At 41.9% G+C, this 13,515-nt stretch overlaps 1 protein-coding gene across 4 annotated transcripts in view; it reads left to right on the top strand.

Moving 5' to 3' along the window:
- UNC80 (unc-80 homolog, NALCN channel complex subunit) overlaps window positions 1–13,515 on the top strand; it is a 187,089-nt gene that overhangs the window by 1,020 nt on the left and 172,554 nt on the right. For all 4 annotated transcript variants that reach the window (XM_039494666.1, XM_039494664.1, XM_039494667.1 and 1 more), the window contains exons 2-3: window positions 547–595; window positions 12,842–12,998. In XM_039494666.1, coding sequence (XP_039350600.1) covers window positions 547–595; window positions 12,842–12,998 — 206 coding nt within the window. The remainder of the gene's footprint in view (window positions 1–546; window positions 596–12,841; window positions 12,999–13,515) is intronic.

The raw sequence follows: 13,515 nt of genomic DNA, 5'->3' as shown, positions 1-13,515 counted from the left end.
CTTGTTGTGGGGTGGGTGGGTTTTCTGGCTAACGCTTGTGAGGAAATGGAAGGCCCCAAGCAATTCAGATAGCTGTGTATTAGAGGAAAAGAATCATTAACACAATCTGCTAGCAAACCACAGCTATTCAACTCATAACATTCGTAATACTTAATATATTCTTACTCTCCTAAATACTTTGATAAACGGTAAATGTGACTACTAGAAAATGCATCATTCGGATGAGTTAAAATGGCTGAATTCCTTTTACCTTTAAGGAAAGAAAACCATATTTTAAAAATGTCTTGCTTTCATATTGGTATTTGCGAAAACCTTCTGTTTATGGAAAAGGTAATAACATTCTGTACAGTGCTTTCAACAGGTATCTGAGTTTCTCATGTCTTCATTACTGTTTGTTACATGGGCTTATCTAGCCACTTAAGTAACATTGTCACACTGACAAAATAATTTAATTAAAATGACTCAATAAAAACATGCTTAATATGCATACCTATAACTACTGTTATGAAAACTAACTCTTGTTTTTGTTGTTTGTTGGATTTTTAGTGCATTTTTGAGGCCCAAACTTGGAAAACAGTATGAAGCTTCCTGCGTGGTATGTGGCTTTTTTTTTCTTAAACTCATCGTAGTTTACTGGTTTTATGTAGCATTGGCTAAATATGGAAACTTGATAAAAGCTTGAACTCAAAGGGCCAAATAATCTCTGGTGTAAATCCACCTACATCAGTTGTTACCCCAGAGATGGAAAAATGTTCCAAAACGTTTCCAAAAATGTTGCAAAAAAAGTCAAACCAGACATGCTGCCCAAAATGCAATTAAAAGCGTATCAGTTGAGAAATCTGTCATGTTCAAAGATCATAGTAAAGACCATTGGGCAGACAGCTTCAGTGAATTATCCACTGGAAACCCCATCTCTTTCTGCAAAGGATCATGCAAATTCAGAGCTTACTGGTGTGCAGAAGAAGGCTAGCATCGTATTTCTCTGTAAACGTACACTTCTTTAAACTATACATGCTAAATTTCATCTTCTATCATGCTGCCAAACTGTGTACTGTTCTAACTGGATCTGCCTTTTTCTATGGTCCTCCATACATTTTGATAAGTGAAACAGTTCTGCTCTCATTGACAAATATGGTCCATTCACTGTTGCCTTCTTCCTCCAAATCAACAGGCTACATAACATGATCCTCCTCTAGTGCCCCCTGCCTTTTTTCACATCAGTCTGAGGAACATCAGCACCCTCTAACTCTGAGGGTATGTCTACACTGCGATTAAAAACCCACAGCTGGCCCATGTCAGCTGACTAAAGCTCAGGCTAAGGGGCTGTCTATCTGCAATGTAGACATTTGAGCTTGGGCTAGAGCCCAGGCTCTAGGACCTTGCAAGGTGGGAGGGTCCCAGAACTTGGGCTGAAGGCTGAGCCTGAATTTCTACACCACAGTTAAACAGCCCCTTATCCTGAGCCCAGTGAGCCCATGTCAGCTGCAGTCTAATTGCAGTGTAGACATACCCTTGATTTGTAAACAGGAAACTTAAGTTTTTCCCAAAACAACCTCTGAACAAACTCACCAAAGCTTTCTCTGCTATTGAATATAATGAAGACTGAGCACTAAATATTACTTTAAGTTTTTATGCTACCTTCCTGCTTGAGAGTGTGATTATTTTTTTTAAATGTCACAATACTTTTCTGTAGAACTATAATCCTTTTTTGAGGTGGTGGAGATGGTGGTGGTGGAACGGAAGCATGGAGAGTAGAGTGTCTTGTCTGTGGTCCCTTACCTTGGTAAATCAGTAGCAGAGGTAAAGTAGAATGCAGATCTCCTGATCTCTAATCCTGTACTTCAAACCACTAGGCCATACTCCACCTCCACAGCATTAAACAGAGGTTGTTTTTTTGTTTTTTTTTAAATACTCCCAAGTAAGAGGAACCTCACATCTTGTGGAATAGCATGAACATGCTGCCGAAGATGGGTACAACAATACTGTATTCAGTATGAGATCACAACATTCTTGCATGTGATTTGAATAGGGGGCTGTAAACAGTGTTTTAAGCACCTGAGAAGCACAGTTAGATGAGATAGGGTATCTCAGGCTAGTGTAAATGGGGCAAATACAGAGTTATATGTGAGCAGGCTGTAAGTAGAGGGCATAAGGCCCTAAAGAGATGTCATGCTGAAAAACGGTCTTAAGCAAAACACATTTTGTACTTAGTGCCTCTTTGGATGGGGTGAAGGAGGGGCTTCAGGGACCTGAGCAGGGTGGATTGATTTAAATCACCAATTTTAATCTCTGTTTACATCAGCAAGCAGGAAATCTTGATTTATTTTTTAATCAATTTCAATCATGTCTCTGCATTTGTAGTTTTAGTTCTCTTCCCAAAGAAAGGCTGATTCTCGCTGGCTGATCAACATTTTAATGGTGATTAGCAACTAAATATAGTCTTTTTGCTGACCAGGAGAACACTCTATTGATATACATTTGTTTAAGCAATTATATAGCTTAATTTACATTTAGTTTTGCATTTAAAACTAACAGTTTCCGATAACTACTTCCTTGTTTAATTAAACAGTTAGTATCTGTAGTTAGTTCAATTCATTATGTTCTTCAGGATTTTAGAACTAGTAGATATCCTCTCACATGTAGTTTTTAGTGATAGATTGGAAGAGGGACACCAAACGTTGCAGCTTGTTCAATTTGATTCTTTAACTTTTGAGGGAAGTAGTCATTCCAATGAACTAGCTGAATAAACTGACAAAGAAAATGTTCCCTCTGAAATTGCGGAAGAGGCTACTGCTGTCAAAAGCTAGTTCAGCACTTCACCAAACTCTGGTTCCAGGTGCCTAGCCAATGACCTCCAGCTGTTCAGTGGCTTGGCTTTCTTGAAAACTTGGCTACAAACATGTACCATTAATTTTTTTTTGTATTTATTTTAAATGACTTTAGAATATAATAAATTAGGCCTCATCAAAGATCGTCAGTTTCAAATTTAATTAGGTTTATTTTTTAAATAAACAAACCTGTTTAACAAATGTTTCTTTCAGTCCACACTGCCCCTGAGGTCCTGGCTCAGCTACCTCTACCCCTTGTTACTGGTGGCAGCTGAGTCTCTTCCTCCAGGAGGGTGCTGGGGCCTTCCTAAAGAACCCTTCCGTTGGGGAATTCTGTGGGGGACCCCTGCACACTTGGTGGTCCAGAGAGGTAGGATTGCTGGGGGGTCACATGCCCCCAAAGTCCTGGCTGTGCAGTGGTTGAGGTTGGGGCTTAGCCAGCGCTATGCCTGCTTGTGCTGTTGGCAGCAGATAAATATTATCTCTGTTTCACTCAGACATGAAAGATCATGTGACTTGAGTAATGTTATACAAGAAGCCTGTGGCAAAGCCAGTCCCAAAAGCACCTGTATCATCCTGTCTGGTAGTGTAGCCCTGTGATTAGCCTTGCTCTGACAGAATGTGTGTAAACTTCAGGTGTAAGGAGCTAGCTGGTCCCTATAAGGAAGTGCCTAAGGAGATGCAAAATACTGCAGAGGGAAATAACCATCAGATCAGAAGGTCACTAGGGAACAGGATGAAGAGAGAACAGTGATGGTATGAACAAACTCAGAACAGGTTGTTGGCACATAATAGATGGCCTCAAAAGGAAAGTCATAATGTAAGTGACCGTGGGGGAGCAGAGCACACACCAGGAACAGACTCAACATTGCCTACGAGTCTGCAATCACTATAATCAGTTCATGACATAAGCTTTCAATACTGCTTTCCAGATTGCCAACTCTGCAGATGTTCCCTTCCTTTCTGTAATTCAGGTGGCAGTGGAGCCCTTAAAACATGTCAGTCTGCTGAGAATAGTTGGTCAGGCTGTCTTTTGAAATTTCTTATTAAGGCAAAGTTACAATAAAATATTCACATACTACATCATACATCAGTTTTATAATTTTTTCTGGATCGGGTTAATATTCAAAGAACCTGACTACAGAGTCTGACAGGTGAGCAACCCTCCTGTGTGTTTATTGAAAAGAGTGATCACATTTCTAAATACCTGTCTTCTTGTTGGCACTTCTCTTGTGTACATAATTTGTATGAAAACTTTTCTATTACAAGGACAGTCCATATCTTAATACATCACAGTTCCATAGGAGGAAGAATTACATTTTTCCAGTAATACAAAATACAAAGTCGAGCTACTAACAATAAAGAAGAAATTAATTGGTTCTGTTTAATATGTAGATCCTCTCCTGGAGCATTAAGTAAGGAGGTCAAGGGGGCTCTAGGATACTGGCATTTGGTCATAAAATGAATCTCTTTAATAACTTCTTCCCCAAACCATCTAATTCCTGGAGTTAACCACCATGTGTGCAAGTATGTACCATTTTCCTTGCAATGCCTCCAACTGAGCGACTCCCTGGTAGCAAAAATGTGCCAGATCTTAACTAGACTCAAATGCTATCTATTCAGCAATTTATAAATATTTCCTTTATGAGCTACACATATTGAAGATGTATATCCCGTTTCCCATATAGAGACCCATTCCTCTATATCAGGTTGTTTTTTTCCAAATCCCTGTCCCATCTTTTCATCTGGGTTGTCTTTTTATCAACATCTTCTTCAGTCAAAATTGGTATGTATCTTAAAAATCAAACCTTTTTTTTTTAGCTTGCTCCTGGTTGAACTCCTTTAATGCGGTTAAATGTCTAGAGAGAGCTGCCTTGTATCCAGATTTCACAATAAAATGTTTGCCTTGTTAAATACAAGATCTTTATATAATTTTAGTATGTCATTATTACATATCTTTTGGTATGATTTCAGATAAGGACCCAGGAACAACTGTCTGAATGGAGCAATCTTGGCTTTTACCCCCAATTAGTAGCTTTGATATTTTCTAGGGATAAATTCCTGATTATTAATGAAAGTAGCTAAGGGAGAGGGCCTCCCTGACAGCAATTTTTTAGAAAAATAGTCCAAAGCTGCTGAGGTGGTCTGAATGAATGGGTTATTTTTTTCTATATTTAATAACCTGGATTTCTTTTTAGCCCAACAATTACTATAAATATTTGGGCTTCAATCTTGATTGAGTTTTACCTAGTTTGTGTATGGTCAGTTAACCCAATTAATCACATTTTAATTGTGATGGATAATAATAAGGCAAATTAGGGAAAGTTAGTGTACCCCACCTTCGAATGTTCGAACACACCCTTTCTCTTTTTATGTTTTTAACATGAATTTTAATAGTGCATCCTGCTATATTTTTAATGTCTTATCAGGGATGTGCTGAAACAAAAGTAGTATTTTTGGAAGGACATTCATCTTTACTGAGGCTATCCTACCTAGCCAAAAAACTTCATATTTATTCCATTCCTTCAAGTCTTCTATTATTTTATTCTACATTGGAAGGTAATTTACCTTAAAAAGATTTTCTCCACAATATTTATTCCTAAATATTGTAAAGACTTCTTTATCCATTTAAATTGATGCAGCTGACAGTTTGATTTGGCCCTTTCTGGAATATTAATTTCTAAAATTTCAGATTTATAGTGGTTTATTTTGAAGCCTGCTACATGCCCAAATTCCAAAGTCAATTGTTGTATAATTTTAACAAGGCTTCTGGATCATGCAAATGTAATGAGACATTGTCAGCATCCAAAGCTAGTTTGTGTTCTAATCCAGAAAGCATTCTGATGCCCTTTATCAAGGGGCTGTTTCTCACATTTATTGCAAATGGCTCCAAAAGGAACATATAGGGCTTATATACACTTTTTAAACTGATTTCCAAAACCAAACCTTACCAAAATTTGTCTAAAGTAGTCCCACTACAGCTGATCAAAGAATTTCTCAGCACCTAATGAAAGCAGCACACAGGAAAAATTGCTAGAATTCATATTTTTAGATCAAATTTGGAGTACTTCTGATATCAGATAGATGTCTGCTGTCAATCAATCCAGATTGGTGTGGGTGAACACATTTGGGCCAGGTGACACTCAGTCTGTTTGCTAGCAGCTTAGCATAAATTTTAGCATCTACATTAATTAAAGAAACTTGCATGGTGTTAAGTATCAGAGGGGTAGCCGTGTTAGTCTGGATCTGTTACTCTATAAGGTGCCACACATTCCTAAAAAAAAGCGATCTTTTTACCAAAAAAAATAAAATCTTGTTTTTGATTGGGAGCATATATATTGGCTATGGTGAGAAGTCTACCTTTCAAAGACCCATTATTTAAAATCTGCCCTCTGTATCTGTGAGTTGTGCTGAAACAATAAAAGGGAAGCGTTTACCAAATAGTATTGTCAACATTCTTCTATTAGATTGACCTGGAGAGACAAATGGTAGCTGTGTCCAAGAAGTATTCAAGTATTTATAATTTTTTCTTCAGGTGTGTGTTTCCTGTAAATTGAGTATACTTGGATAATCCTTTTTCAGTGAGCAGAATACCTTTTTCCTTTTTGTGGCATTGTTCATCCCTTTCACATTAACAGTTATAAAACTAATAAATTCACCCATGAGTACCAACTCTGCTCTTGCTCAGTATATCACCCTTTGTTAAAAGCAGTGAGACTCCCCAGCCAGGTGCCAGGTCTCCATTACATTTATATCTCTTCTTTAAATATGACATTTTAAAGTTCTCCTCATGCACAATAATGTTAAAACTCCAACATACATTGCTTTTTTGTTTATTTCTCTCCTTTTTTAACACCAATATTGGTGTAGCCTGATTCTGAGGCTGATTTACCATAATTTGTTTGAATTCTGAGCCCTAAAACTCTGTTATATTTTTTTCTATTAAAACATATAACAATATTTAACTAGTTTATATTCTCTTGTTCCCTTTTTCTCCCCCACCTCCCTCCCTATGTATTTCCCCCTGTTGCCTGGTCCTCTCTAGTTGTGAGAGCCCAGGCTACCCTTACTTCCTCTGTCGGTGTATAAATTCCCTGCAACATGGAACTATTTTTTATATATTCTTAAGAACCAAGTCTTATCTTATCAAACATCTTTATAACATTGGGCACTATGAGATTATTATACCATCTTTGAGTTCACTTATTCTGACATTTTCCGCCATAGGTGACCCTTCTCCAATTAATATACAGTTCGGGATGTTTGTGATAACTCAAGTCAAACTTACCTCATTGGGGGAGATCTGCATGAATAACTTAGTTTATAATGTGATTTATATTACCTTTAATGTTATACCCATTAAGTGTACTGTATCCACATAGAGTAAACTATCCAAGGTGCTATATACCCCAGCTACCATTTAACTATATCCCTTTGTCATTATAACCACATGGATACAATATCCATTATTTATTACACTCTCTTAGCCTATGTACTAATCCTGTTCTTGTCTAACTGCTTCCATGGTTTGTTTGGTGGAGGGGGAGATTTTGTTTTTGGGGGAAGGAGGGATGGACAGATCTTTGTAGTGAAGGATTTCTTTCCTTTCCTACACATCTAGATCTTCTGGTCTTTCCTCCTGGCTTGATGTGCCTCTTTCAAGATGGCCATTGCCACCACACTCCCCCTTTGGTTTGTCCTTTCCAGAATCGCCACTGCCACATTTCCTCCCCCAGCCACAATAGTTCAGCTTTATTTTTTTTCTTCTCATTGCACTCACACACTAACTCCTTACAGCAGGGGTGGCCAACCTGTGACGCCGGAGCTGCATGCGGCTCTTCATAGGTTAATATGCAGCTCCTTGCATAGGCACTGACTCCAGGGCTGGAGCTATAGATGCTAACTTTCCAATGTGACAGGGAGTGCTCAGTTCTCAACCTCCTGCTCTGCCCCCACTCCACCCCTTCCCCCAAGCCTGCCATGCCCTCGCTCTTCCCCCCTCACCACTAGAGCCTCCTGTGCACTGCGTAACAGCTGATCACAGTGGGCGAGAGGCATGGAGAGGGAGGCACTGATTGCTGGGGCTGCTGGCAGGCAGGAGGCGCTGCAGGTTGGAGTGGGGGGAGCTGATGATATATTACTGTGGCTCTTTGGCAATGTGCGTTGGTAAATTCTGGGTCCTTCTCAGGCTCAGGTTGGCGGCCCCTGCCTTACAGGATAAGGAGGGTCCAGTTCAACATCTCTGAGCTTTCCAAGTCAATTTTAATATGTTCTTTAAGTTGATGGCACTGGATTCTGTGGCTGGATTTCCTTCCCCCCGATGCAGCTCTGTTACTGGCATCTGCCAGCTCTCTTTAGCCTTCCCCCTTTCCCCTCCCCCACCCTCCAAATCTGGCTCCATGGTTGGCTATTCATTTTTAGGGCACAAATCTGTGGATTCAGGTTGGCCTGGTTCTTTTTATCTCCTTATATTGCTTTAATTTATTCCCTATATTGATGAGACCTGGATTAGGTCACCAATGTGTTTGCTAGCTTAGCCATGCCTCTGTCAGGCTGGGGTTTTGGTTTTTTTAGCCTATTATAGCCAACCCCTTTGATTTCATCTACCTTTATAGCTCCCTAGGATCTTCTATTTTACACATTTCAGCACTGTTCTCCTGCCAAGGGTATATGTAACTTCTAGTGAATGGAGGGTAAAAGGTGGGCTGTTCATCTTGATTTTGAATAATTTTCAGGCGAGAATAAAGTATATGGAGTCACTGCACACCTACATTGCTGCAGCTGAGAGCAGAGTCTGACCCAGAGCACCATATCTTGCACTCAGTGTGCAGGGAAAACATCAGCTGAACTTGCAGGGAGCTATGCTTGCATAAACAAGGCAGGGCAAGACTGTAAGGAAGTTGAGGGAAGGATCCAAATTTTGCTGTCACTTGTGCTAGTGTAAGCCAGAGCGGGGACTGACACTGTAACCATAAGGCCTGGTTCTCCCAATCAAATGGGAAACTTTGTACCACATAATCATTAGCTTGCTCTAAAGTTTGCTTGACTGGCCATTGGAGAATCCCTCATACGCAGAGGAATCCTCTGGCAAACCTACATTAGCATCATGGCTCATCGGCCATCCCCCTTCAACCCACTGGCATAAGTCCTCTTAGCTCAATTTATTCCTAGCCGTTGCAACAGCCCCTGCAACCTGTGGGCAGCTGGCGTAGGTTAGAGCAGTCTGAAGGAGGCTCCAATCTGACAACCTTCCCAGGAGCCAGATGCCCTAAAGATTGGAGGAACGTAAAAGTGGTTCAAAGCCACCTTTGCACACTCCTGAATTGTACTGAGTGCTCAGAATCTGGGCTGCGTTTTTTTGAAAGAGGCTGTTCTGTAGCCTCTAGGGCCCTATGCCATTGTGATCTTTTGAAGATGAGGACAAGAACTTGAATTGGATCCAGTGCTGGATGAGAAGCCAGTACATTATGCAGAGCAACAGAATGGCCCCACATCTGCCTCCCACACACCAGATACATCAGCATAGAATGGCTGCTTTGTGATTTTTTTTTCTCCCTTCCCTTATAAATTTGATGTACTCTGGCAATTTATGCAAGAGTGTGGGCCTCTGTTATTTTGTTCCTTTGTTAGGACAATCCATTAACAAATCAAACTTAATGTTAAATAATAGTAGATAAATGCCTTGTTTATTCTAGATTGTACACAGAAAGGTGTATGTATGAGCAGTCCCTTTCATACTTCTGTGTGGGACAAATTGTATTGGCCTTACTCACAGTTAGCGGTCCCTTATTTCTTAAATAGGCCCACTGTTGTGAATGGGGTTAGCGGCTGAGTTAGTTACTACTCACTCTGAATGAGGGAAGCAGAATCTGGGCAGTTATGTGTAGCTGCTGTTCTGTTGCCTGAATGAAGTGTCTGCAGAGAGAACAGTCATGTTGAGCGATAAGGGGGTGTAACAGGTGGGTCTGGGGCTCAACCCTCTGAGGGGAGGAGGGGAGCCACACCGGCCCGCTGGTCTCACGGGGGTTCTGTCCTGTCCCTTTAAGGCTAGGTGACAAAGACAGAGTCAGTTGGGGCTCAGGCCTTTTCTGCAAGGCAGAGCTGCAAACAGTACCAATAGTCTAGGAAAGGCCCAGGCCCTCTGGTGCCGGGGCTGGGCAGCAAGCAGTACAAGGAGAGCTCAGGCCTCTTGCGGCAGGCTGAGCAGGGAACAGTACAAGGAGGGCTCAGGCCTCTTGCGGCAGGCTGAGCAGGGAACAGTACAAGGAGGGCTCAGGCCTCTTGCGGCAGGCTGAGCAATAGGGTGAGGGGGATAACTGCCACCCGTGAGTGGGGTGGCAGGGGAGACACAGGCCCACCCACTCCACTGTGTCCCGGCCCGGGGCCCTAGGCAGCGGTCATCACCGCTGACGGTCAGTGGGGATCCTGACCGCAACACATTGACATGGGCTCGGTCTGGTCAGCAGCCTGACTGAGGTCAGCTGCCCCCGGGCCACTTCCACTATCCACCTCTGGTCCTACCTGGTCCACGGCATCTGGTCCTGGGAAGTCCCACTGCATGGGTTCCTCACAACCCGGGCTGGGGGGTAGATCGGGTAGTTCCCTGGGGAAGTCCGGCCAATCCTGCTCCGGGGGTTCCTCGGGGTAACAGCACAGTAGCGGGGAAGCTCCTACTGGCTCCTCATCGTAGGTGGCGCGGGGAAGCTCCAGCAGGTCTTCCCAGTAGCGGGGTAGGGTGCTCTCCGGCCAGTCCAGGCAGCTGCCCGGGGCTCCAGCGGTTCCTCCATCAGGAGCTCCCTCAGACAGGTCTGCTCTCCCCGGTGGCTGGGCACTGACTGGGCTGGAAGGCCCGGCTTTTATCCTTCTGGGTCGCCATCTGACCCTCTGAGGGGCAGGCTCACCGTGCTGTAGCCCCGCCCCTTCCTGTGTCCGGGGCTCAACCCTCTGAGGGGAGGAGGGGAACCACACCGGCCCGCTACAGGGGGTTTGACAAATGTTGATTAAAATCCTACCTTCCTATTCTGCACCAAACCCATCACAACCACTTTTTCTAGAGAAAAACATAGTGTTGCCTCTTCTGGCCCAAGCAGTTAGCTAATATTCAGGGGCCTTGTGGATTGTTTACATTAGAAGGTGAGATTAATTATATGAGTCAGATATATCTTTGATGCAAGTCCTGTTTCCCTGAATACAGTAGGAATGAATAACAGGAAGCAATTTTCTTGTTCAGGAATCCAAGCCTGCCTCTACTCAGTTCTGTGCCCAAAAGATGCTTTCTCTTTTGGCTACCTCTCAACATCATGCTACAAGTGCCTCCCTGACTTTCTATTTGCTTACTCCCTTTAAGGCATGCAGAAACAAACAACTGCAGTCCAACCAATGCCCCAGCCCCTGAATTTTCAATCCGTTTTTAGGGAAGCCCCTTTTATTCTGTCTGAGTTAGTTCTTGCTCTGGTCTCCCATGTGGCCAGTGTTTTGGATGGTGGCTTCTATTGTTTGAGCCATCTTATTCCATAAATGAGCTTCATTGCTTCTCAGTTTAGCCAGAACAAGGAGCAGCTAGCACTCCATCAGTGTCAGTGAGATTTTTGACTGCCCCTAGATCAGATATACTTGCTGACAGCTATAAACATCCTCTAGCATAACAGTACATTTTTTGCCAACGTTTGACTATTATTTCCAGCACCTGATTCATTATTGTCATATTAAGTCCTGCATATCCACCAGTATGTCTGTCCATGAGCTGACTCTGTATAATAGTCTCATGGTCCATTTTCACTGCTCTGAACTCTGCCTGTACTCAGCACTGTTAGGATGTTTCTCTCTTATAGAACAAACATATGCAAAGACTACTTTCCTGCCCTGGGTGTATGTAAAGGAATATTACACAGCCTGTTTGACAGGGCCGGTTGGTACTGCACACTTGGAATGGTGGTTGAGTTTTGATGGCCAGATTTCAAGTCACATTTCTTTTGCTTTACTCCTTTGTGTTTAAGCTTATTCCTGATAAATATAGCTTTTTTTACCAAGGAGGGATTTTTGTGCCTCTTGTTGAGGGATGAATTTTATGAATCTGGTGTGATGGCATTTGAAGCATCCTTTAGGTCAAGTACATTCACTGTTACTTTTATCTCCATGAGCATAGTAAAATTAGCTAAACAACTTGTGAATGAGTGGATTGCCAGAAGGCTACATTGGTTTGTGGCAAGGGCATGTGATATCACTAATACAGTCCTTCACTACAGTAACTTCAGAGGAACATAATTGCTTCAGTTACCATATAAGGAGGTCTTTTGGCCATATGTGAAAGAATGGACTGTAGAAATAGCTTGGCTGTCTGCTAATAAGCTTCCATAAGGGTTTTTTCCCCTCTATAAAACAGCTGCGCTGGCCCCCAAATCTTGTGCTATTTGAGGCAACCATAATCAACATGGTCAAGCCAACAACCCCAACTGTTTGCAAAAATACTATATAATGTTCTGACAAAGGATTTTACACACTGATTAACTTTTGTGACAGGGTGTGAAAATATTTCCTAAGGCCTATGTGCTTTTAGCAGGCTGCTCTTTATGCTACATAAAACCTTCAAAGAGAGTGTCAAATCCTGCTCTCAGTCACACTGGTGTAAATCTGGAGGAGCCCTGTTGACTTCAACAGAATTACTCCAGATTTACACCAGCATAACTGTATGCCAGGTTTCGCCCAGAGTACTAATGTTTATATGGCGTTTGATACTCATTTCTTTAATTCTTTTGACTAAGGAAAGTATATTAAATGAACCATGCTATTTCTGAATTCTTCTGAGTGCTGTCTCCTGATTAACCATCCAACTAGTGAGCTTTGGCTGTAGTCTTTCTTTTTCAGGAAAATATTTTAAGGAATAATTTTACTGAAAGGAACTGTAAGTTATATTTTGTGGAAAATAATATGTGACAGCAGGAGCTTTAGAAGAGAATACACAGTCTTGCAAAGCATGTGCTAGGATAATATTTTTTCTTCTTTTTTTTTCTTAGTCTTTCGAACGAGTTTTAGTAGAGAACAAGCTGCATGGTCTTTCTCCAGCCCTCTCTGAAGCCATCCAGAGCATTTCTCGTTGGGAACTGGTTCAAGCTGCCTTACCACATGTACTCCATTGCACAGCGACCTTGCTTTCTAACCGAAACAAGCTAGGTTGGTACTTGCATTAGTTTGCTTTTTACTATTACCTAGTCTTCCATTAAAATATCATGAAGTTTTGCTCAACATGCCATACACCATACTCTCCCACAGCCCAGGCTCCAGCCTGAGCCCAAACGTCTACATTGCAATTTTATAGCCTTGCAGCGTGAGCCCTGTGAGCCTCAGTCAGCTGATGCGGGCCAGCCGTGGGTGTTATATTGTAGTGTAGACATACCCATTTTCTCCCAAGGTATAGGACCCAATCCTGCAAATCCATGTTCACACAGCAGTCCTTAGTCAAGCAAATAGTTTCCATTTAAGTCTGTGGGCCTACTAGTGTTAGTAAGGATTATTCACATACGTAAACTTAGCAAGATAGGTTCTCTTATTGCTCCTATTTATTGTATTTCAACCTCAAAAATATGATGGGAACCCAGTCCTTTATGGCTTTATTACATAAGAACATAAGAACATAAGAAAGGCCGTACCGGGTCAGACCAAAGGTCCATCTAGCCCAGTATCTGTCTAC

Source organism: Mauremys reevesii, linkage group 11, assembly GCF_016161935.1.
Source record: "Mauremys reevesii isolate NIE-2019 linkage group 11, ASM1616193v1, whole genome shotgun sequence".
Lineage (NCBI taxonomy): Eukaryota > Metazoa > Chordata > Testudines > Geoemydidae > Mauremys > Mauremys reevesii.
This window is presented reverse-complemented; position numbering and strand designations above follow the sequence as displayed.